General features: G+C 41.2%; 1 protein-coding gene across 1 annotated transcript in view; it reads left to right on the forward strand.

Annotated features, from left to right (window-relative positions):
* USH2A (usherin) overlaps positions 1–26,292 on the forward strand; it is a 596,134-nt gene that overhangs the window by 248,045 nt on the left and 321,797 nt on the right. Inside the window, 1 exon segment of the mRNA XM_030557510.1 lies at positions 18,859–18,972. Within this exon segment, the coding sequence (XP_030413370.1) occupies positions 18,859–18,972 (114 nt within the window).

Here is a 26,292-nt window from a genome sequence, read left to right on the forward strand (position 1 = left end):
AGAGGGGGAAGAGTGGGAATGTGACTTGCTGAGGGGAGGAGATGGAGCCGGGGTGAGGATTTGGGGAAGGAGTCCAATAGGGGCAGGGAGGGAGCAGAGTTGGGGCGGGGACTCTGGGGAAGGGGTTGGAATGGTGCAGGGCAGGGAGCAGGAGGGGGCGGGGCCGGGGTGGAGTCGTGACGGGGCCGGTGAGAGAGGCGGCTTGAGCACCCACCGGCGCCAGCGGAAGTTGGCGCCTATGTTCAGAGGGTCAACCTGGAATCCTGACAAGAGTTGCACATGTCAGTTTCCCTCTTGTTTTATTCATGTTCACAAACTGTACTCATCACTGCAGCATGTGAGGGCCCTGGCATCACCACAGTTGTTCATGATGATGCATGCTGGACACAGGTGCCTTCAAATCCTGCTGATTTGACCCTTATTAAAACTGAATGTAAAGGTGAGCCATCATGCTGCAACTAGCTCTTTTGGCTGGAAAAGAGAGTATCAGTTTAACTGCAGGCTACTCCAGAGAAGTGTGGAGCACCGGCAATAGGTAGAGCTGGGCCCATACCAAAATGCTAGATCCAAATAACCCGAATATTTGGGGGTGGGGATGGGGAGTTGAACCCAGATTGTAACTCTGTGGCAGGCTCTGCGGAACTGAATCAAAACCTAAGATATGAACATCCTTGAATTTTGAGGAAGTCTAGTTCTCAGTTTTGCAACTCAGGAACCCATCATTGTTTTGAGGTGGTAAACCATACTTAACCCCCCCACTCTATGGCCCCCCAGAGTGTTAATTTTCTTAATAATGTAACTAACCAAACTATTCCATTAATCATACACATTAAATGCATTTAAATAAATGTGGTGAAATAGCTTGTATACAATGGAGAAATGCTCATCATTACAATAATGCATGTTCCTCTGTTCAACAGCTTCAGAAGGTAGGATCAGACCTGTCTGGCTCTTCTTCTGTGAAAGTGCCCAGTTTGTTCTGCCTCCCAGCAGCTTCAGCAAGTGGGCCTCTAAGTCACAGAGCAGAGAAGACCCTTTACATTTTCAGACATGACTCAAAATGTCTTTATCTCAAGACTTTCCTTTTTAAGGCATTTTTTTTCTTGGAAGTTTTCAGGTCTTTCATGGGTAGGGTGACCAGACAGCAAATGTGAAAAATCGGGACAGGTGGTGAGGGGTAATAGGAGCCTATATAAGAAAAAGACCCAAAAATCGGGACTGTCCCTATAAAATTGAGACATCTGGTCACCGTATTCATGAGTGTCTGGCTCCACAGTATGTAGCAGCTCTCCTTCTGCCCAAGGCCCCAGGATGGCAGGGGAGCCCTCCAAAATGAAAAGGGAATCTGACCCAGCCTGTGGTGCACACCATCACAATGCAAACTGTGGACCTCCTGAAAGCCCACAGCTTTATGATAAACCTCAAGAAAAGTTTCTTGATCCCATTGATAACCCATCTGAGAGTGGACATAGACACCTTGGTGGCAAAGAACTACCCATCACACAAAAGGTTCAGGATGTTATCCCTATCCTGCACAAGTGCACCACACCAATCATAGCTCAGTGCCTTCAGCTACAGGATCTCCTGGTGTTATGCATAGATGTCACCGAATGGGCAGGATCCCACGTCAGGCATCTTCAAGCCTTCCTTCTTAAAGTATGGGACTACCCCGCGGAATGCATGAAGGATCAGGTGGTGATCTTGAACCAGAAACTTGGCTCTTTAGCATGGTGGACAATCCCTGGGAAGGGACTTCCCGTATGTCTTCCAGAGCTTCTGGTTCTCACAACCAATGCCAGCTTGCCAGGTTGGGGAACACACTTGGGACCCATAATGGTGCAGGGTACCTGAAGTGCCAAGTAGAGAAAACACACCATCAATCTCCTGGAGCCCAGAATCTTCAAGTTGGCTCTCAGGAGATTTCAGAGCTACCTACAGGGCAATCAGATCCTGATCCAGTCAGGCAATACAACCAGGTTGCATACATAACCAAGTGTACGAATACAGAATGAGGGATAACTGGCTTGGCAGCAGCACTGCTGAGAAAGATCTGGGAGTTGTGGTATATCACAATCTCAGCATGAGTTAGCAATTCAGTACTTTTGCAAAAAAAAGCAAATGCAATTTTAGGTTGCATTAACATAAGCATAGCATGCAAGTCATGGAAGGTGAAAATACCACTCCATTTGGTGCTGGTTAGGTCTCAGGTGGAGTACTGCGTCCAGTATTGGTCACCAGTGTATAGCAAGGACGTAGACAAAGTGGAAGAGATCCCAAGGTGAGTGACAAAGATGACCAAAAGGATGGATCTGAGTATGTTTAGTTTGGAAAAGAGGAGATTAAGTGGGGGACAGGCTAGCAGTCTTCAGATACTTGAAAGGCTGCCATAAAAAAGATGGAGAAAAGTTGTTCTCTCTTGCCACAGAGGGCAGGACAAGAGTGAATGGATTCAAACTGCAGCATAGCAGATTTAGATTATAACTGAGGAAAAACTTTGTAACCGTAAGAACAGTAGGACAATGGAACAGACTGCCTCAGGAGGTGGTGGAAATGACTTCACTGGAGGCTTTCAAAAGGAGTCTGGACAGCCATCTGTCTTGTATGGTTTAGACACAACAAATCCTGCATCCTGGCAGGGAGTTAGACTAGATGACCCTTGCGATTCCTTCTAACACTATGATTCTGTGATAAACATCCAAGAAGGAAAAAATTAGTATAGCTCTACTTGCAGAATTGATGGATATAATGGAATGGGCAGAAAAGACCCTTATCTTCCCTAATGTGATACATACAAAAAGAGAGCTGAATCAGAAAGTAGACTGGCTCAGCAGACACACAGTCAACAAATCAGAAAGGTACCTGAACCAGCAAGTTTTCAATCTGAACTCAAAGATGTTGTTTCTCCTTGGTTGATCTGTTTGTAAGTTACAAAAACATCAAAGAGCTGAAATACTTCATACAGGAAATAGATCCCAAGCCCCTGGGAAGAGATGCTTTTTTGCACAAGTGGCCACAAGGTCTGCTATATGCGGTCCCACTCTTCCCTCTTATTGGGCAAGTAATCCAAAAATTAAGCAGGAAAAAGCAAAGGAGATTGTGTTAACTCCTCTCTCTGATCTGATAAAACTGAAACTGGAATCACCATTACAGCTGCTACCCAGACCAGACATTCCTTTCCAAGATTCTCTTCAAGGGAAGTGTTACCAGCACTAGATCTATCTTCCAAAATGATCACGACTTTGCTCATATCCAGGTAAATCTCCACAATAAAATCCTATTCCTTCATCTGGACCAAGTTCAGCTTTTGGTATCAGGAGCACAATACTAATTGGAATTCCAGCTATCCTGGACTTTCTCCAAAAAGTTGTGGATAAAGGTCTTCAGCTTCGCCCAGTCCAATCTTCCCTAAATGAGACCTACCACTGGTGTTGAAGGCTGAAGGCCCTAACCACTCACCCTTAAGAGATTCTGACTTCTACATCATTGTTTTATCCCTTCATCAAAACTAATTTTCTGGTCATCATCACATCTACTAGCCACCGTTCAGAGCTGGAGGTTCTGTATGTTCTGTGATGACAAGGTGGTACTATGAACTCTGGAGTTGTTTCTTCCCAAGGCAAACTGTCCTTTCTGCACCTCACAGGAGAATATCTTTCCGTCCTTCTGCCCAAAGCCACACACCTGTCTGAGAAGTGTGGCACACTTGTGATGTCAGAAGAGCACCAAAAATCTACCTCAAATGCGCACAGTCTGCAAGGAGGCCAGGGACCCTGTTTTTCTCCTTTCCTCTGAAATGTCAAGGGCTCAGAGTCTGAAGGCTCTCTCTTGATAGACTGGTCAGATTATGCTGTGTTGAGGCTCACAAAGTGTCAGGCACTCCTGTTCCAGAAGGAATCAGGGCATCCTTCATGACATCCAACTGGGCACCTCATGGGCCAAACAAGCATGTGCCTCCACAGCAGAGATGTGCAGAGTAGCCACATAGTTGTTGGTTAACACTTTATCAAACATTACACAGTGGACTTTCTGTCCTCCACAGAAGGCAGGAAGATGCTCCAGGCAGTGGTCCAGTAGTGGCCTTGCCTTTTGGACCGTTTTCAAGGGAATGTCTATCAATCTTTCTGTTTACCTTTTCTTGTTCCTCCCTACTTGTGTTCACACTCGCTACTTCTGGCGCATAGCAGAACTGTAAGAGGCAGTGGGCTACAGAATGGAAAATTTTTTACCCAATAATTTCCTTTCAGATAGCAGTGTCTCCCATGATTCTATACACTTTGGATGGCTTTCTGCCTGGGGGTGGGGGTGTCAGCATTTTATTTGGCCTATCTGCCATTCAGAGAATTGGCTTGATGTACATAATCAATGAGCTGGACATTGATGTTACATTAATAAATACTTTCCTTTATGAGTTTTTCACACAGCTATGGAATGACTCATCTGGTGGCAAGTGGAAGAAGAGAGTGTGACCAATATGAGTCATGCTGGACCTTTCAAATGCCTCTGGAAGCTGCAGAGAAAGGACAGCAGCCCATGCATAGCAGAATTGTAGGAGGTGCTTCTAGCAGAAAGGAAATGATCAGATAAGAAAATTTCCGTTCCTGTGCCCCAGCAGGAAAGGCTATTTTCAGAAATTGAGTGAAACACTCCCCTCTCTAAGACAGTTCAGTAAGTTAGAGTATACTACGGTTTGGAATAGATTCAGTTCAGCCACATCTCTCAGATCCTTGATTATTCACAGAGTGAGTTATCACTCAGCCTTGAGGTAAATACCTCTCAGATGTGCCTCCACAATTCCATCCACTATAGGATTATTCCAGCAAGGTTTCTTCACATGTCACCTTTATTAATTAATTGATGCTCAAAAAAATCTATCAAAACAACTAACCTCTCAAATGAAGAAACAAAAACACCTTAGGGTAGCATTGTGGAAACTCAGCTTGGTGCTAAATGTCCTTACCAAGCATCTCTTTGAGCTCCTGTTGACCACTTAGTGTTTACATTGGAATCCTCATTTGCACTATGCAGAGCTGCACCTTCCATTTTGACAAAGTGGTCCATCATCCGGACAGGAAATGAACTTTTCCTTTCACTGGGCACATCTTGTCCTTCCAATATTCTGTCCTAAGCCACTGCACCAGAGAGAAAAGCAATGTCATATTTTGGAACTAGTCTCATCAAGATAAATCCATTCAGGAGATCTACAGCACATTTATTAGTTTTACCTGTTACTGTTACTGGCTGTCAAGAAAAACAGAAGCTTTAATTACTAAATGGCAAAAATACTATATTAAATAAGCTTAATGCAATTAAGCTTTTTTTTTTTTTTTTGGTAACATAGCTGTTACACTGAGGTTTCACTGCTGCAAAAATCCAAGTGCTACAAAAACCCTAATGTTGGAATTGTGACCTGGGATATGATGGAAAAAAAGAAATTTGTTGTCTAATGATTTTTCTTTTCCAGCTATCCATGATCACCATTCCATCCCTCCCTTGACATGCGTTTGTAATTACTTTAGACCTTTATGTCTTCTGTGCTCTGTCCATGGATATCTCAGAAAAAGTTAGTCGAATGGTTCAATATAGTTATCAAAGTCCTTAGAATGCATTTCAGCTTTGGAAGTAATCTAATGTGGGCTGTTCCCAGAAGGGGACAGTAAGCCTCCTTGCTATGACAAATAGGTCTCATCTGTCTCCTGGAGCTTCAGAGCAAAGCAAAACCCATAGTTGGAATGGTAAGCCTGGGCATTTGGATAAGAACCATCAGGTAAGACACTTCTCTGTCTAATGCAATACATTTAAAAGAGAGGGGAAACTTGTAAATCTTTGAGAGTTCTTCACTTTGTAGATTACTCTTCAGTATACCACAGGGAACTTTGGTTTCCAGAAAACAGGTTCTAGGTCTTTTGTTCATTTGAATTTTGCTACTACTGCAAATGATATTTCCAGCATCAGTAAATCAGAAATGTAGTCAGACAAGCGGAAAAAGTGCTTTCCCTTAGTATGTGTCATCGTATTCTCAGGTACCCAAGTCTGTTACAACTCTAAAACAATCACACAAATGTTAGGCCAATGTCTGACCATCAGTATTGTGACACAATACCACAAGTTAATTTTTCAGATACTATTTTACATGTGTCTCAAAGACACGTTTAAAGATATTAATTTAATTAGTCTCAAAATACCTCCTCACAGTAGTTAAATACAATATTGTTCCCACTTTGTAGATGGGTGAATTTGAGGCTCAGTTTAATGAATTGATTTGCTTATGGTCACACAGTGAATCAATGGCATAGATTAAAAAAAGAATTTAGATGTTCTGATTCTCTGCTCTAAACAGTAGACAAGATTGTCTCAGCTACCTGTTAGGTATCAGAATGCTAGCATTTTCAATGCTTTTTTACACAGGTGTAAATAACTACACAAAATGCAAATCAGCAGAGGCCCAGCATGTTTAACCTATTTCTTTAATAATTATAAAAATGTATTTTCAGATTCTAAGTTATGCAGATCATTAATCACAGAACTTAGTTTTAAATTAGTGCTTTCCAGAGCAGATTTTTTTATGAAGTTGTTACTCTTTCAGTTGATTGATCATATTTAAATACAAGTGTGTGTTATATATATATATATATATATATATATATATATATATATATATATATATATATATATATATATATATATATATATATATATATATATATATATATATATATATATATAGATATATATATAAAATTCTGAAATCAACTGTTTCTTTATCCTTGCTATTTGGAAATCTGTGGTCTGAACCATGGCATAAATAATATAAACATTGCTCATAGCAGAAAAAATAAAAATATGAATGGTGCTGTATACTGCATCTGACTTGAAATAAGGTAGCAGGAAATCACACAGCTTATATCATTATCATGATAAAACCCTGGTTATGGATATGTGTATGGCCCTCACAATTAGAGCAAATGAATATCTGAGTTTTTAGTTTGCTGGTAGTTTTGAAAAAATCTAAAAAAAATTGAGCTCAGATTGAACCCAAACCAAAAATTGCAAATAAATATATATTCTATATAAATATTTAATAAAAAAAGTTGACAAATTAATTTTGAACAAAATGTTTCATTTTTCTTTCAGGCATTTTTGAACTCAAAAGCAAAGGAAATGATTCACAGAACAGCAGGGTGGGCAGAGGTGGTGATGGTGCATTTTTTTAAAAAATAATTTATTCACAAACAAATGTCTACCCCTGATTATTCATGAATTTGACATTAATTTTCTGAATAGTTTTGGCTCAATTTTTGGGGGGATTTAAGTGCCATTCACAAAAGGACTGAACGGAGACTTGGCAGTGGTCATTTCTTTTAACCTGTAGCCCAGTGGTTAGGGCATTCATCTGAGACCTAGTGTTCATCCCCCTCTCTGCCTGATGTGGAGAAGGGATTTGAACTTGGGTCTCCTATGTTAGAGGAAAGTGCCCTACCAACTGGACTTTGAGGAATTTTGGTGAAAATCTTTCCCTTGAAGCCATTCTACTTTGTATACATAGTTAGTCATTAGAGTTTTGACTAAATACAATCTTTAAAAAAAAATTGGTTTGTTTTATAACTTGTTTTCTTTTATAAATAGTTCATAACCACTGGAGTGGGGAGAGGGAGATGAACAGTGTTGTTTTAGTCTTTTATAAATGATTTACATGCTTTAAAATGGGTCACCATAAATTAGTACCGCAAAAGAAAAACAATGTAAAATGATCACAGAAAAAACTAGAGGAATTACCCATTCAACTCCCATTCATTGTATGGCTAAATCCTTCAGTTAGCTTTGAAAACCTCATGTAGCACAAAAAATAAAGCTAAACACATCAAATTAGTATGACATAAATATAATATTCTAAATACATCTGACAAAATTGTGCTAAGCAACCTTACAAAATTCTACTCGAACACTAGGCTGGGATGAGTACATTTTGGGCTGGTAGGGAAAGTATCATTATTGTTTACATTACACTGGTCTACAATTTTTGAGAAGTCGTCTGCTTCAGAGATAAAATGTGATATTTATTATGTATTTTGATGTGCTGAATTCAAATATGACAATTAAAACAATTGATTGGCTACTGTTTCTAAGATATTTAAGTTTTTACATTTTATGTCTATGTATGTTGTGTAGATAGTAGAGTTTTAATCATAAATTGTAAACCTAGGTCTTTTCATGTGTTTATGGTTGCTTTACATGATAATATTTCACCTGTCCTGTTTATGTAACACTTTAAAATCAGCAAAAGGGTTATATAAATAAAATTTATTATGAAACAAAAGGCAAAAAACTATTATGTACATAGTTTAGTCCTATTCAGTGTCTACTTGGGGTTTCTTGGCTTGTCTCTTGAATTAATTAAATGGAGCATCTCTTGTCACTGTCCAGCAATAGTCTGCAAACATTGATGGGCTCCATTTGCCCTGATAGCGTTTCTCCATTGTTGCAATGTCCTGGTGAAATTGCTCGCCATGCTCGTCGCTCACCGCTCCGCAGTTCGGTGGAAAAAAATCTAGATGAGAGTGCAAAAAATGTATCTTTAGTGACATGTTGCAACCAAGGCTTTTGTATGCCTTGAGGAGGTTTACCACCAACAACCAGTAGTTGTCTGCCTTGTTGTTTCCGAGAAAATTTATTGCCATTAACTGATAGGCTTTCCATGCCGTCTTTTCCTTGCCATGCGGTGCATGGTCAAATGCGTCATCTCGAAGAAGTTCACAAATCTGAGGACCAACAAAGACACCGTCCTTTATCTTAGCCTCACTTAACCTTGGAAATTTTCCACGGAGGTACTTGAAAGCTGCTTGTGTTTTGTCAATGGCCTTGACAAAGTTCTTCATCAGACCCAGCTTGATGTGTAAGGGTGGTAACAAAATCTTCCTTGATTCAACAAGTGGTGGATGCTGAACACTTTTCCTCCCAGGCTCCAATGACTGTTGGAGTGGCCAGTCTTTCTTGATGTAGTGGGAATCTCTTGCATGACTATCCCATTCACAGAGAAAACAGCAGTACTTTGTGTATCCAGTCTGCAGACCAAGCAAGAGAGCAGCAACCTTCAAATCGCCACAAAGCTGCCACTGATGTTGGTCATAGTTTATGCACCTCAAAAGTTGTTTCATGTTGTCATAGGTTTCCTTCATATGGACTGCATGACCAACTGCATGCATTGACAAAACATTGCCATTATGCAGCAAAACAGCTTTAAGACTCGTCTTCGATGAATCAATGAACAGTCTCCACTTGTCTGGATCATGAACGATGTTGAGGGCTGCCATCACACCATCGATGTTGTTGCAGGCTACAAGATCACCTTCCATGAAGAAGAATGGGACAAGATCCTTTTGACGGTCACGGAACATGGAAACCCTAACATCACCTGCCAGGAGATTCCACTGCTGTAGTCTGGAGCCCAACAGCTCTGCCTTACTCTTGGGTAGTTCCAAATCCCTGGCAAGCTCATTCAGTTCACCTTGTGCTATGAGGTGTGGTTCAGAGGAGGAGGATGGGAGAAAATGTGGGTCCTGTGACATTGATGGTTCAGGACCAGAAGTTTCATCCTCTTCCTCTTCCTCGTCTGACTCAAGTGAGAATGATTCTGGTGCATCAGGAACCGGCAGTCCTTCTCCGTGGGGTACTGGGCGTATAGCTGATGGAATGTTTGGATAATGCACAGTCCACTTTTTCTTCTTTGATACACCTTTCCCAACTGGAGGCACCATGCAGAAGTAACAATTGCTGGTACGATCTGTTGTCTCTCTCCAAATCATTGGCACTGCAAAAGGCATAGATTTCCTTTTCCTGTTCAACCACTGGCGAAGATTTGTTGCACAAGTGTTGCACCATATGTGTGGGGCCTACCTCTTGTCCTGATCTCCAATTTTGCAGCCAAAATAAAGGTGATAGGCTTTCTTAACCATAGTGGTTATACTGTGCTTTTGTGATGCAAAAGTCACTTTACCACAAACATAGCAGAAGTTATCTGCACTGTTCACACAAGTACGAGGCATCTTCGCTCCCTTTGGCTAAACAGAAATGTGTCCCTTTGCAAAATCAAACACTGACAAATAAGAGAGCATGACACTGTATGATTTCTAGAGCTGATATAGGGCAATTTGTTCAGCAGAGTGATGTAAGCTTCGTTATGATTGCATCATCCATGACTTCTAGGAATAACATGATGCAATTCATATCATGTATGACGCAATACCAGCTTCAGATTGCATCATTCATTGTTTTGCCTAAAAAGCAAGTACTGTCCAAACCCAGTCCTAGATTTATTCATAGATCCAGTCAAAGATGTATTTTAGTCATTTCTGGTTTAAATTGAGATCCCTTCTCTTTATAACTCACTTATCCTCCGCCATTCCCAAGTCAAGGGTCGTATATACTGACTCAATAGCATATCTTGAAAACTAGAGCCAATCAACAATTTTAAGCATCATTTTTGTTCTCAGTGACCCAGAATTAGTAAAGTAGGACTACATTTATTTCAGAAGCATTTTGACTGTAGAGCAGTGTTATCAGAACAGAAAGGGCAAACAGATTTTGTCCCTGGGTTGGTAATTATTTTCTGACTGTTTTGTAAAGCTCCTTTACAGAATTTACATTTAAAACTCAAGCCTTCATCAGGTCATTTAACCAGTCCATTATTGGGAATAAAATATGCATAAATATTCATAAAAGCCTGGATTCCCATCTCTGAAGACCTGTGCCTGCTTAGAGAAACACCTTTCTGGAATGCACAGCAATAGTCTGGAGCAGCTGCTTTGACAAAGACTCTTAATTTAAAAGGTAGCAGCACTAAGGTGCTGTAATTTCACTGAATTTATTTTCTAGTTTTGCTGAACGGAGCACTGGCCCATATGCCTCAGTGGCAACATAGATCCATCCTCCATTTGGAATTATGCACCCATTTCACAGCATCTGGCCAAGTAAGAGAATAGGGTCTCAGCCAACCTGACCTGGGAGGAAATTCCTTCCCAACCCCAAATATGGTGATCAGATACACCCTGAACATGTGGGCAAGACCCACCAGGCAGATACCTGGGAAAGAATTCTCTGTAGTAACTCAGAGCCCTTTCCACCTAGTGTCCTGTCTCCAGCAGCTGGGGATTTTTGCTACTGGCAGTCACTGCTGTACCACATGCCACTGTAGGAAGTCCCATCATACCATCACCTCCATAAAATTATCAAGCTCAGTCTTGAAGCTGGTTAAGTTTTTTGACCCCACCGCTACCTTTGGAAGGCTATTCCAGAACTTCACTCCTCTGATGGTTAGAAACCTTCATCTAATTTTGAGCCTAAACTTCTTGATGGATAGTTTATAGCCATTTGTTCTTGTGTCTACATTGGCTCTTAACTTAAGCTCCTCTCTCTCTCTCTCTGGTATTTTCCCTCTAATGTATTTATGAAGAGCTATCATATCTCTCAGCCTTCTTTTGGTTAGGCTAAACAAGTCAAGCTCTTTGAGTCTCCTCTCATAAGGTAAGTTTTTCATTCCTCGGATCATCCTAGTTGCCCTTCTTTGCACCTGTTCCAGTTTGAATTCATCTTTCTTAAATATGGGAGACCGGAATTGCATACAGTATTACAGATGAGGTCTCACCAGTGCCTTTTTATAATGGTGCTAACACTATTGCAAATGTTATGCATCCTAGTACTGCATTAGCCTTTTTCATGGCCACATTGCATTGACGGCTCATAGTCATCCTGTGATCAATCAATACACCCAGGTCTTTCTCCTCTTATATGGCTTCCAGTTGATAAAGTCCCCAGTTTATAGCAAAAATTCTTGTTAATTCCTAAATGCATAACTTTGCACTATTAAATTTCATTCCATTTCTATTACTCTAGTTTACAAGGTTATCCAGATCTTCTTGTATGATATTCTGATCCTCCTCTGTAGTGGCTATACAACCCAACTTCACATCACTGCAAATTTTATTAGCGCACTCTCACTTTTTGGGCAAAAGTCAGTAATAAAAATGTTAAATAAGTTTGGTCCCAAAACCGATCCTTGAGGAACTCCACTAGTAACCTCCCTCCAGGCTGAAAGTTCACCATTCAGTGTGACTTATTGTAGTCACCCCTTTAACCACCTTTCATTTCTCATATATCCCCATCTTCTCCAATTTAACTAATAATTTCCCATGTGGAACTGTATCAAATGCCTTACTAAAATCCAGGTAGATTAGATCTAATGCATTTCCTTTGTCTAAAAAATCAGTTATCTTCCCAAAGAAGGATATCAGGTTGGTCTGGCACAATCTTCCTTGTTGTATTTTATCCTGATTACCATTCGCCTCTGTCCTTAACTACTTTCTTTTTCAACATTTGTTTGACCTTGCCTACAATTAAGGTCAAACTAACAGGTCTGTTTTTTCCTGAATTATTTTATTTCCCTTTCTTAAAAAGAAGAACTATCATAGGCACCAATTCAATGGGAATTATGGGGCTAGAGCACCCATGGGAAAGAAATAATCGGTGCTCAGCACCCACCGGCAGGCCCACCAATCAGCTTCTCCCCCTCTCCTCCAGCACCTTCCACCTACCAGTGGGCCATGCCAATAAGCTCCTCCTCCTCCCTCCCAGTGCCCACACCCACCATGACCAGCTGTTCGTTGGTGAGCAGGAGACACTGGGGGGCGGGGGCAGGGCATGCTAAGTGGAAGGGGCAGAACAGGATGGGAAGAGGTGGTGTGGGGATGAGAAGAGGCAGGTGGGGGTGGGGCCTTTAGAAAGGGGTGGAGAGGGGGCAGGGCATGGGTCAGGGTGGGGGTCAAGCCCCCCTCCCCTTCCCCAGAAAATGACAAAGTTGGTGCCTGTGGGAACTATATTAGCAATTCTCCAATCTTAGGGAATGACCCCTGAATTTACAGATTCATTAATATCATTTCTATTGGGCTTGTGATTTCGTGTGCCAGTCCCTTTAATATTCTTTGATGGCACTTATCTGATTTGATTAAGCCCCATTAAGCTGTTTGAGTTTGACTTACAACTCACATATGGTAATTTCTACCTGCATATACTTATTCCCATTAGCCACCCTGCCTCTACCTCTAAGCTATTCATCAACCTTATTAAAAACTGAGGCAAAGTATATGTTTAGATGTCGGGTCTTACCTAGATTATCTTTAATCTCCACTCCATCCTCAGTGTTTAGCAGTCCCACTTCTTCTTTCTTTGTTTTATTTATTTATTTATTTATTTATTTATTTATGTAGCTATAGAACCTCTTAATTCCCTTTGCAATGTCCAACTCTGCTTGGCTTTTGGCAGTTCTCATTTTATCCATACACTTTCTGACTTTCAAGAGGTAACTTTCCTTGCTGATCCCCCCATCTTCCATTTCTTGCAGACTTTCTGCTTTTTCTTAATCACCTCTTCGAAATGCTTGCTCATCATGTTAATCTGCAAACCTTCCTTATGATTTTTTCCCTTTATTTGGGATGAAGGCTTCAGATAGCTTCTGCAACTTCAACTTAAAGTAATTCCAGGCCTTCTCCACATTCACATCCTTGAGTTCTTCGGTCCAGTCCACTTCCCTAATTTATCCCCTTAACTTATTAAAGTTAGCTCTTTTGAAATCAAGAGGTCTTCTTGCAGATCTATTTTTAAACTGAATTAACTCAGGATCACTTGAACCAAGGCTGTCCTCTACAACCCATTCTTCTATGAGGTCCTCACTACTCACCAATACCAAACCTAAAATGACATAGCCTCTTATTGGTTCAGCAACTATCTGGTGAAGAAATCTGTCAGCTACTACATCCAGGAAAATCTGGGCCCTACTGTACTTAATACTTGTCCTCCAATCTATATTTGGGAAATTAAAGTCTCCCATAATCACACAATTTCTAGTAGTATTTAGTTAATTAAAAACATTAAAGAGGTCTCTATCCATAACCAAATCGAATCCTGGTGGTCTGTAACACACCTCAAGCACTATATTGGGGATCCTCTAGTAGCTTTCTTCCCCAAAGTGATTTTGGCCCAGATAGACTCTGTCTTATCCATTCTATCACTTCTTCTAATTTCTTTACAGTCTATAGTCTACTCAACCTTTCTTTCTTTCTTAACAGCCCATACCTTTCAATACCTGTAGTCCAATCATGGCTACTATTCCACTATGTTTCTGTTATTCCTATAATATCTAGTTCCTCCAGTTTGTTACTGAGGCTCTTGTATTGGTGTACAAATATCTTAACTGTTGCTGTTTGGGTTTGCCCCACATTCCAGACCTGATTGGGTACAGTCATTCTACTGCCGTGTCACCAAACTGTCATCTTACCAGACCTCCATTTTACCAAAAATGTATTGTGGACTCATTTCCCTACATGTTTCCCCCATTTCAGATAATGTGAGAATAATCCTCATGTTTTTTCTTCCTAAACTGTTACTAAATCCCAACTTTAAATACTACAAATAATTTTTAAAACTTTTTAATAAAAATATAGAAAATTAAATACTAGTTTTGCATACCAAGTGGGCTTAATGTTCTAGGTGTGGGTTTACAGATCTGTTACACTGTTAACTTTACATTCATATTTAACAAATGACATTACTCAGTTTCATGGGGTCACTGCGTCAAAATGTCTGTGTTAGGACTTTAATTTATTTCCTGAGGTTCCTTTTAGTGGGCAGAAAGAGTGGTGCATTGGATTGATTTACTGTCTCTAATCCACCATGTGGATTTTAAGGCTTGGAACTTATTCTGTGATTTAAATTTAAAACCTAGAAGAATTCAACTGTACTTCAGTAGCAAGCTGAACAAGACTAGGGATCTCGTAACTCAAATGTTGGGAGGATGATTCTATTGCAGAGGTAATGTTCTATAATTTCAAGCAGCTTTGACTGTAACATTTACTCAGCATTCCATCCCACCCACTGGTTTATCCACACAGCTCCTGTTTACTTCAGTGGTAGCTGTGGACGCATATCTGAGGGCAGAATTTGTGTGGTGTGATAGACCCAGGCCAGTTGGGAACAGCAGAGTAGTAGAAGGATGATAAACTGGCCACTGGATAAGCACTTTTCTGTTCCCTGAGTGACCAGAACAGGGGCTGCTCCAGACTAATGAGAACACCTGACTCCAATTAACCTGCTAAGAGTCAGGTGAGGCTGTTAAGCACCTGACTCTAATTAAGGCCTCTCTGATGCTATAAAAGGGCTCACTTCAGTCCGGTCAAAGGCAGCCAGAGGAGAGGAAGTGTGTGCGAGGAACTGGGAGCAAGAGGCGTGCAAAAAGCTGAGAGTGAGTAGGCATACTGCCAGAGGACTGAGAAGTACAAATGTTATCAGACATCAGGTGAGGCCAAAGATGGTATTGGGAGGAGGCCATGGGGAAGCAGCCCAGAGAGTAGTAGCTATCGCGCAACTGTACCAGGAGGCACTCTAGACAGCTGCAGTCCACAGGGCCCTGGTCTGGAACCCGGAGTAGAGGGCGGGCCCGGGTTCCCCCCAAACCTTCCAACTCCTGATCAACACAGGAGGAATTGACCTGGACTGTGGCTTCTATCAGAGGGCAAGGTCTCTGGGCTGTTTCCTGACCCACAGGGTGAATCTGTGAGGCAAGCAAATCTGCCAATGAGCACAGGACCCACCAAGGTAGAGGAGGAACTTTGTCACAGTGGTTAGCACCACTTTGTGATGCAGCCGCGTGAACTATCTACCTGGATGTCAAGTATTTGCCTTTAAGAGATGCTGACATGATAGTGTACAAATTAAGGGTTAAGAAACTATTTAAAAGACCCTCTACCATTTTCAGATGGGTCTCAGGGCAGTTTTGTCACAAGAATATATAATTTTCTTTGCTCTGCAATAAATTAAAGCATGTATATCAAAGATGATCTTTGTTATGGGACTGCTGACTTTACACTCTGGGATAGGCAGGCACCGGGTGTAAATTTCAATAGCTGACTAAAAGTGCAGAGGAAATGAGCAGGTAATGAGAGAAGAGCAGCCAGTTCTTTAATTGAATTAAAAACCCGAGTGACATCAAAGCAGACACCTGTCCAATTACAGACAGGCCAAGGTGTTTACCATTGCTGTACAAGTGATTTGAAGATGACAGCAATCTTTCCGCCCACAGATTAACATAATGAAGGAGAGCAGATTACAGCGGATGCTGGCCAAATAACTAGGTTGGCAGCCGAGGAAAAAAGTAGTTTATTGAAGTATGTAAATAAAAACTGCACTTTCTGTTTCCTACCTATTTAGTTCATCTGCTTCCTTGTTACTGGCAAAATAGCGAACGTTTTATGTGTAAAAGAAAAGAGTGAATTTCTCTGTATAAGCCTTTACTACAAAAAATGATTTTTAGAAGCCCACTATTCTTCACATCACTGTCAGATGATTCAATATGTAAAATCTAATGCAGTGCAGATACAGCATGTAATATTTTTCCATTTTGTAAAATAAATAAATAAAAAGTCCTCCAGTGCTTTGGGCATCTTTCTGGATGTACTGTTGCTGCGGGTGGTGCCTGAAGCCTTTGGAGAACCCACAGAATGTCTCCCAACAAGAAATTCAAGGAGTATTAACTCACTATCTCATAAGGAGAATAGACTATGGCTGCTAAATGTGAAATACAACTAAATTGCATCCAAAAGCACAACAGAATACAGTGTGAAAAGGCACTTGATGTATAACAAAATATCCCCAACCACACTTCTCACAGCAGAGAACATGCTAATGTCACATTTAGATGCATTGGTTCATGCACCTATTTATTGGCTCAAGGTAATTCAAACTGTGTGGTTTTACTTTCCTCTTCGTCCTTCCCCTCTCCCTCCTGCCCCGCACACTAGGTATGTGTCAATGTTAAGTATTAATGCAAAATGCATTAGTGCTTAGCAGAGCGATTCCCTGGAGATGCTGGTGCCAAATAGTTTAATACAGATGCCTGCATTCCTGCATTACATGGGATGCTAAAGTTTAAAAACATCAATAATGCCTACTTTATGCTTATTCAATGTGCTTTCAAATTGCTGTCTTCCATCATCGAAAGATTACAGGCAAAGTTTGTTGGTACTGCTGCTGACCCTGCTCTGCCTTCAGTGTATCTGCTGTAGCATTTACATTAGATTCGAGGTGTCAGTGCAGCTTTCCATTTTCAACTGATGATTAGCAGAATCAAGAACTATGATCATAGAGGGAGGGTATCGATCTTTCTCCATTTTTACTCTTAAATGGAACTACATCAACTGGAGTTAGCCCTGATTTATACTGTTGTAAGGGAGAGTAGAATCAGGCCCTAAAAGAGATAAATTGAAAGATCTTGCAGATGCCAAACTTTCAGGATTTTTCAGTCAAGTACAAGAATAAACCAAGCATCTCCATTTCAGTGAAAGATTGGTCTGAAAAACTGTAGCATCTACAAGCTTCTTTGCAAATACTAGATGAATACATCAACTCACTTTGGATTGTCACTTGTGCACATCAAAGAAAAATTGTACCAACTTTGACATTTACTTTGATGTCCTGCACAAGAGGAAGGGACATTTTCTGCATTGACTGTTAATGGTAGGGACTGCTACTTACGTCCACCTCCAAGTGCGCACATCACCCCAAAGGGGGCAGGAGATGAAGGAGGCAGCATCATGACACACTGCACTGAGGGGATCTTAGGGCAAGCTCTTTACCTCTGAATTTTCCAATTAAATATAATTTTGTAGCTTTCAATAGCAAGTTCTTTCCCAAGCTGCTTATGAAAAAGTACAGCTTTTTATCACCCCAGTGCAGGACAGTGCCTAAGTAGCACAATTGGGCACCTAAGGTGAAATTACACTTGGAAGCCAGTGTATACCTAGTGGACATCAGAATGTGATGTACATTGAAAGTCAGCAAGAGTCTGCTTTCCTTTTTTATTATTTTTATTATTATTTTGTGAAGTTTCACTTCACATTCTTTTATTGTTTCACCTGCTTTAAAATGGGAACTGCTAATACTTTGACAGATTTCTTGGACATTTGTACACTTTTACTATGGTGCTTCTATATTTTCCAATTTAATATAACTGTGAGATTTCCTACGCCAATATTCCTCACTGAATTGTTACACTATCCCTACATTTTTCTGAGTACTAGGATGAACTTTTTTTTTCAGGAGTGCCTCCAGGAGTGAAATCAAATTGGCATGGCTGATTTATAACAGAATTCTATCCGCCTCTCTTCACTAACACCAATAAGTCCTGAAAAAGCACAAGTATACAAATCTTTCCTTGTTGAATCCTTGGGTGCTGTGTCAACTGGGTTCCATTACTGTGGTGGTGTATTAACATGTGGATTATGTGATGCCACTGAAATAATGGAACTCAGACGATTTGTTTCATATGGTACCAGGAGCTTGATATCTTGGATTAAAATGGGAAGCTTTGTAGAACAGTGTTAATGCCCGAGAGAAAGATTTTTTAGTTTTATCCAAGAGGTTAGAAATTCCTTGGGAAAAACAAAACTTATAAGTAAAATAATTTGGTGGGGAAGGGATGAAGAAAAGCTGAGTCAATAGTTATATGTATTTAAGCTGCTGAAATCTTGAAATAACTTCTAGTTTACAAAGAATAACTGGAAGATTCTAGTGGCACAATATTAGCATATTGTTCTGAACAAAACATGATTTATTTTTAAAAAGCAGAAACTATTCCAAACCACGGGGAACTAGAAATGCAAGTTTTAATGCTTTGTCCTTTCCTCCTGTACTACTGTAAGTATATTATTTTATGTAAATATATATTGCTGGACAATGCAATTATAGCATTGTGACTGTATATGTACATACATGGGACTGCATAGTGTACATATGCAACATTAATTTCTTCTGTTGTAGGCATGTTGACAGGCTTGCAACCCTTTGCAAACTATGGTGTAACCCTAACTGCTTGCACTTTGGCTGGCTGTACTGAGAGCTCACATGCATTGAACATCTCCACTCCACAAGAAGGTAAAGTAATTTCAAAGGTCTTGACTTCCACATTTCAGTCATGAATAATAAAATAGGAGAAGAGCTAAATGCTGCAAAGCCATTTGCTGGAAAACCCCAACCTAATTTGATGACAAAGTGCATTGCCAGAGCATAATTGCTCCATTTTTGGGGGGGTGCGAAAATGAATCAAACTCCATACCCTTTAATGACATGCATCTTTAATAGCTGTAATGCAGATTAATGGGCTTTTTAATTGCTGTTACATTGTTCATGCAAGAGCCTTGTCATTAATATGAAGCATCTGAAAGATTAATGAAAGCTTCCTCATTTTACTATGGCTCAGAAGTAAATCTAGAGACAGTCTGACTAAAAAGAATTGATTGTATGGCACAGTATGAAATTGAGAATCAAACGGTTGATTTCCATGGTCTCTTTTAACTGCTAAACACTAGTATAGGCAACAATTATTTTAGTATGATGGAACCTCCGAATGCCAATTTAGCCATTTATTAATCACTGCTCAATTTTCTGCTTCTTTTCTTAACTCTTACACATTTTTTGTTGTACTTGGAACTTAAAAGTTGCAAGCATAAATTAAGGTTTCTTAAGCTTGCATTAAGATCTAGAGCTGCAAGAAAGAAAATATATTACAGTTCTGGCTTTAGAGACCAGCTCAATAACTACTATACATCAATTACTGGAGGAACTGTACCCAAAAGATCTGAAGCATATGTAACTCCTATCTCACTTAAACAAAAGATCCAGGTCAAATTCATATCTTGGTTACATCAGTCTAAAGATGAAGTAATCCACTTGAAAGCAGCAGTTCCTCCAGATTTACACCAGTATAATTTGACCCTTATGTGTAAAACAGTATTTTGTCTTCCATGAGGTGAAACAATTTCAAAACTCATCTTAAAAAAATATTCCTATCTGGTGTGTGGTGTGTTTTTTAAGAAGCAAATATAGGCTCCTCTTTGTTTAATTCATCTTTTTTCAAATAAGTTAAATAAAGAAATAGTGATACAATGCTAACATGGAACTAAGACTTCAGTATAAGTTGATGTAAACTAGAGGCAAACTAGAAAAATCAAAACCGCACCACTTCAAATGAGTTAAAATTAGACCTGGTTCTCAGCCACAAAAGTTTGGATCAACTGTAAACTTATGCCAAAGCCCCAACTCTTTGTAGGGATGGGTGAATTAAAAATAACCCTTTAACCCTCTGGACTCATGTGCTTTTCTAGAACCAGGTTTTAGCTAAAAGGTCAGTTTTCAAAATGGAGAAAGGTAAATAGTAGTGTCCCCCAGAGATCTGTACTGGAACCAGTGCGGTTCTGCGTATTCTTAAATCATGTCGAAAAAGGGGTAAACAAAGATGTGGCAAAATTTTCAGACTATACAAAATTATTCAAGATTGTTAGATCCAAAGCAGACTATGAGGAGTAACTATGGCTTCATCTACACTTAGGGGGTGGGGATCGATCTAAGTTATGCAACTTCAGCTGCGTGAATAACGTAACTGAAGTCAATGTACTTAGAACGACTTACTGCGGTGTCTTCACTCTGGTGAGTCGACTGCTGCCACTTCGCCGTTGACTCTGCCTGTGCCTCTTGCAAGCTGGAGTACAAGAGTTGATGGGAGAGGGATCGGGGGTCAATTTATCGTGTCTAGACTAGATGCGATATATTGATCCCCGCTGGATTGATCGCTGCCTGCCAATCTGGCCAGTAGTGAAGATATACTCTAAGGGATCTCACAAAACTGGATGACTGGGCAAACAAAATGGCAGATGAAATTCAATGGTGATAAATGCAGAGTAATGCACATTGGAAAACATAATCGCAACTATACATACAAAATGATGGGATCTCAATTAGCTGTTACCATTCAAGAAAGAGATCTTGGAGTCATTGTGGATAGTTCTCTGAAAACATCCACTGAACATGCAGTGGCAGTCAAAAAAGCTAACAGAATGCCAGGACTCATTAGGAAGGGATAGATAATAAGCCAGAAAATATCATAATACCCCTATATAAATCCATGGTACTCCCACACCTTGAGTACTGTTCGCCCCCTCTCAAAAAAGATAAATTAGAATTGGAAAAGATACTGAGAAGGGCAACAAAAATTATTAGGAGGATGGAACAGTTTCCATATGAAGAGAGATTACAAAGACTTGTAATTTTCATTTTGGAAAAAAGACTACTAAGAGGGGATATGATGGGTATCTAGAAAATGATGAATGGTGTGCAGAAAGTGAACAAGGAAGTGTTATTTACCTCTTCACATGACACAAGAACCAGGGGTCACATGATGAAATTAATAGGCAGCAGGTTTAAAACAAACATAAGGAAATACTACTTCTTTGAGTAGTGTCCCTATAAATGTGATTCTGTCTCTGTACTGCTGATCGGAGAACTTGGGTAGCAGCGTCGGTTAGGCCCACACATGCACTATCTCTCCTCATGCCCTGCCACAAGGCTAACCTGCGCACACAGACTGATACCCCTCAATTCCTTCTCAACTGCCCTGGGCTAGAGACGGAGCCATTAGCATTCTGTTTCGATAAATAGCTTCTTTAGCATTTTTACTTAGTCTCCTCAGTCTTAGTTGGAGCCTTTTTCTCTGTATCTCTCTTCCAAAACAAAAAGCAAACAAACAAAACTTTATTTTTCTCCTTTTTTCATTCAGGACCCCTTTCCCCAGCAAGGCATTCTCGGCTCACCAGGCTTCAAGAAATGCCTTCTCTGTCAAGTTTTGGCCCCGAGGGATAGTTCAGTGGTTTGAGCATGGGCCTGCTAAATCCAGGGTTGTGAGTTCAATCCTTCAGTGGGTCATTTAGGGATCTGGGGCAAAAATCTGCCTGGTGGTTGGACTACATGACCTCCTGAGGTCCCTTCCAAACCTGATATTCTATGAGTGGAGAGTAGTTCCCCCTCCATCAGTTTTGGAGGGAGGCTGCACATCCTCATATATGTCTGTTATCAAGATGCTCCTTGGGTATACCCCCAATCTTCCCCCCCTACCACTGGCATATGACCAACCATGGGCACCACCACTGGGCTCTATTCCACTGCACCAGTGGCCATACTGGGATACCTGGGTGCATATCACTCTCAGGCTTCCAGCCTTACTGATAAGCCCTTGAGACATTCCTCTTTGGCTATGGCATCCAGAACCTCAGAACCTTCAGAAGAGATCATGGAGGAATATGAGGGTGGAGTTGAGGAAGAAGTTACTCTGAGGACCAACATCTCTTCCTCCTCTCCAAATGAGGCATTCATGCCCTGCCACCATCCTTAGCTGATGATTTCCAGCTCTCCCAGGACTTGGCAAAAAGAGTTGCAGACACAGTGCAGATACCCTTGGAGGAAGTCAAGGACATTCATTACAAACTCCTTGATATCCCACACTCTTTCTCAACCTCCAGAATAGCTTTCCCCATCAATGAGGTTCTCATGGACCTGCAAAACTATATGACAAACCCCAGCATCAGTGAGGCCTACTTGTAACTGGGCCAATAAAAAAGATTACATCCTGTCCGGGGAGATGGAATTTCTTTTTTCCCACCCTTGCCCTAACTCCATTGTTATAGATGTGGCAAACTCCCAGGCCCATAAAAACCAAATGAGATTCACTCCCTATGATAGGGATTGAAAATGCTTGGACCTCTTTGGGCAGAAAGCCTACTCTTCAGCCACATTGCAGTTTCGAATCATAAACTATCAAGCCTTAACAGTGAAGTATGACTATGTCAATTATTCAGAACTCAACAGCTTTATTGATCATCTCCTAGAGTCACAGTGCAACCAATTCTGAGCTATTATCAAGGAAGGGCAGCCAGTAGCCAAAACAACTCTCCAGTCAGCCCTCGAAGCAGCCAATACAGTGGCCCAATCCATCTCCATGATGGTGGTCATGCGATGTATGCCATGGTTACACCTTTCAGGTTCCCTAAAGGGGTGCAGATGACTGTTGAAGACCTTCCCTTTGAAGGCACTAAGTTGTTTGCAGAGAATACTGATGCATCTCTCCATACCCTTAAAGATTTCAGGGCGATTCTCCACTTAATAGGAATCTATACGCCTGGACAAAAAACAATATTTAGTCCACAGCCCCAACATAAATCCTCCTGGTACCTCCTGATACCAGATTCAATGCTTTTATGAACCTCAGAGAAATAAAACTAGGTTCTCCAGACACAAACTGTCAGGTCCACTGCTTTCCAGGTTGCAGCCATCTACCTTAAAATATCAATTTTGACATGTTAGTTGAGGTGTTGATAGACCACTCCCCTCAACCGCTACAGCTGACCCATTCTACCCAGTGAGCTACTACCTTGCCATGTTCCGCAGGACCTGGGAATGCATAACATTGGACCAATGGGTCTTGGAAATCATTCAAAATGGATATTCCATCCACTTTGCCTCCCTCCATCATTACCCTTCCCATCCTTCAGGGACCCTTCTCATAAGAGTTTACTACAAAAAGAAAGAGATCACCTCCTCCAGTTGGGAACCATAGAACCATCTATCAGGCAAAGGTTTTTACTCTTGTTATTTCCGAAAACCCCAGAGGAAGGGAGGTTGGAGAGCTATGCTAGACCTCAGAGCACTTAATAAGTTTGTCAAAGCTCAAAAATTCTAGATGGTCATTCAAGCAACAATTATTCCAGCACTGGAAGATGGAGACTGTTTTTTGGCCCTCGATCTTCAGGACACTTATTTCCATATTTCAATCCAACTATCTCTCGGACAGTTCCTCAGGTTTACCCTAGGACAACACCACTATCAGTAAAGAAAACTCCCCTTTGGGTTGTCATTGGCTTTGGGGGTATTCTACAAGGTTCTTTCAGTAGTACGTGCTCACCTATGCTCCCAGGGGATCATGATCTACTCCTACCTGTATGATTGCTTCCTGAGAGCCTGCTCCTTCAACAAGGCTTGTCAGGTTACCAAAACTGCTATAGCCTTATTCACGGAACTGGGCCTACAGATCAACACCCAGAAATCAACCTTCATCCTAGAACAATGTCCAGAATTCATAATGATTGACCTCGTCTTGTTACAGGCCAAAGCACTCCTGCTTCAGCACAGGTTCCTCTCCTGGGGTGTGCTCATAGAGACAATAGAAAACAGCCCCCAAATATCAGTCAGACACTGCCTCCAACTTTTGGGGGATACGGCAGCTGGCCCAGCAGTGATACCTCATTTCAGGCTTCACATGCAGTGTTTCCAGATGTGGTTCAGCTCAGTCTACAGACTAAACCGAGGTGGACAAGATAAACCTCTGTCACTGTCTACCAAGGTAAAAAGCTCCCTGGACTGGTGGAAAAAAAACAGGAAATATTTGCAAAGGGATGCCCTTTTTGCAAACTTCCCAGCCGGTACTTCTCACCACCAGCAAATCCCTCATAGGATGGGGCACGCATCTAAACAATCTTACAACACAAGGCAAATGGTTGTCCATGGAGATATGCCTCCACATCAACCTCCTTGAGCTCAGGGTGGTCAGCAGTTCCTGCACCCACTTCCTTCCACTGATCAAGGGAACACACACAAAAGAGTCCTAATAGACAACATAGCATGCATGTACTGCATAAATCGACAGGAAGGAGACAGATCACCCTTTGTCTGTGCAGAAGCACTAACGTTATGGAACTGGTGCATCTCCCACATTACACTATCAGCAGTCTTATCTTCCAGGCACACAAAACTCGACAGCGGACAGTCTCCGTTGCAGGTTCCCACATGACCATGAAGGGGAGATGCACCCAGCAGTGCTTTACAACCTATTCAGGTGGTGGGGGACTCTGATCACAGACCCGTTCACCACTTTATTGAACAAGAAATGTCCATGTTACTGCTCTAGAGCAGAGATGGGGCAACATTCCCTAGGCAATGCTCTCCTTCTTCCCTGGGACAGGGACCTTCTCTATGCCTTTCCTCCATTTCCCCTACTGTCAAAAATCTTATTAAAAATAAAATGAGAAGATACACATCATGCTGATTGCTTCCACTTTGCTGAGACAGAATTATCACCCTTACCTGTCAGAGCTCTCAAGGTGCCCACCAATCTCTCTCCAGTCCACTCCATACCTCCATTCATAGAACAAAGGATGTACTCTACATCCCAACCTTGGGATTCTCCATGTCAAGGCTTGGCTCCTTCATGTTTCAAATGCATAGAAAGTTCCTGCTTGGAGGAGGTACAAGAGGTATTATTACACAGTAGAAAATCCACAACATACTGTATTTACCCACAAAAAAAAAATCCAAATTTCAGGCTTGGTGTAATTCTTAACAAATTTCTCCAACATCCACTACTCTTCCAAAGATCCTAGACTGTGCACTGACTCTTAAAAATGGGGACTATCTCTCAGTTCACTCAAAGTTCTCTTAGTGGGTATAATAGCCTTCCACCAACAAGTAGAGGGCTACTCAGAGCTATCACACCCAACCACAAAATGATTCCTCAGGAGTATAGTAAACCTTTTTACACAACCCTGACATCCCACCCCTACATGGGATCTACATCTAGTGTTGAAAAGCCTGACTAGACCTCCTTTGAAACCCATGGCTGTTCACTTACATACCTGTCAATGAAAATGGTCTTCCTGGTGGCAATCACCTTGGCTAGGAGAATAGGGGAAATAGCAGCTCTGATGCCACATCTTCCCTACATGGTATTCTTTTGGGACAAAGTCACACTCAGGCCACACCTGAAATTCACACCTAAGGTGACTACCCCTTTTCACGTGAACCAAATGATCCACTTTCCAACTTTTTACCCTGAGCCACACAGTGATAACAGGGAGGCTATACCGCACACACAAGGCTTTAGGAGCTCCCTGGCCTTTTATCTGGACAGGGCAAAGGCTTTTAGGAAGTCTCCTAGGCTTTTCCTTTCTACTGCGGAAAGATCCAAGGGCTCAGCAATATCAGCCCAGAGACTTTCCACATGGGTCTCAAACTGCATTAGACAATCTTATCGGGTTCACAACATGACACTTCCAGATGGTATTCTCACACACTCCATAAGGTTGATATTTTCATCTATTGCCTTCCTCAAGAATGTCCTTACAACAGAAATCTGTCCATATCTTCACAGAACATTATGCGACTGGGGATTCCACCTCTGATGCCATCTTTGGCTCCACAGTACTGTCATCTGTAACTGACTCGACTCCGAAGTGCCAGCCTACAGTGGGGATACTGCTCGGGAGTCGCCTACAGTGGAGCACCCCGAAGGGATACTACTTGAAAGAGAAGAGGAAGTTACTCACCTTGTGTAGTAACAATGGTTCTTTGAGATGTGTCTCCCTATGGGTGCTC

Source organism: Gopherus evgoodei, chromosome 3 (genome assembly GCF_007399415.2).
Source record: "Gopherus evgoodei ecotype Sinaloan lineage chromosome 3, rGopEvg1_v1.p, whole genome shotgun sequence".
Classification (NCBI taxonomy): domain Eukaryota; kingdom Metazoa; phylum Chordata; order Testudines; family Testudinidae; genus Gopherus; species Gopherus evgoodei.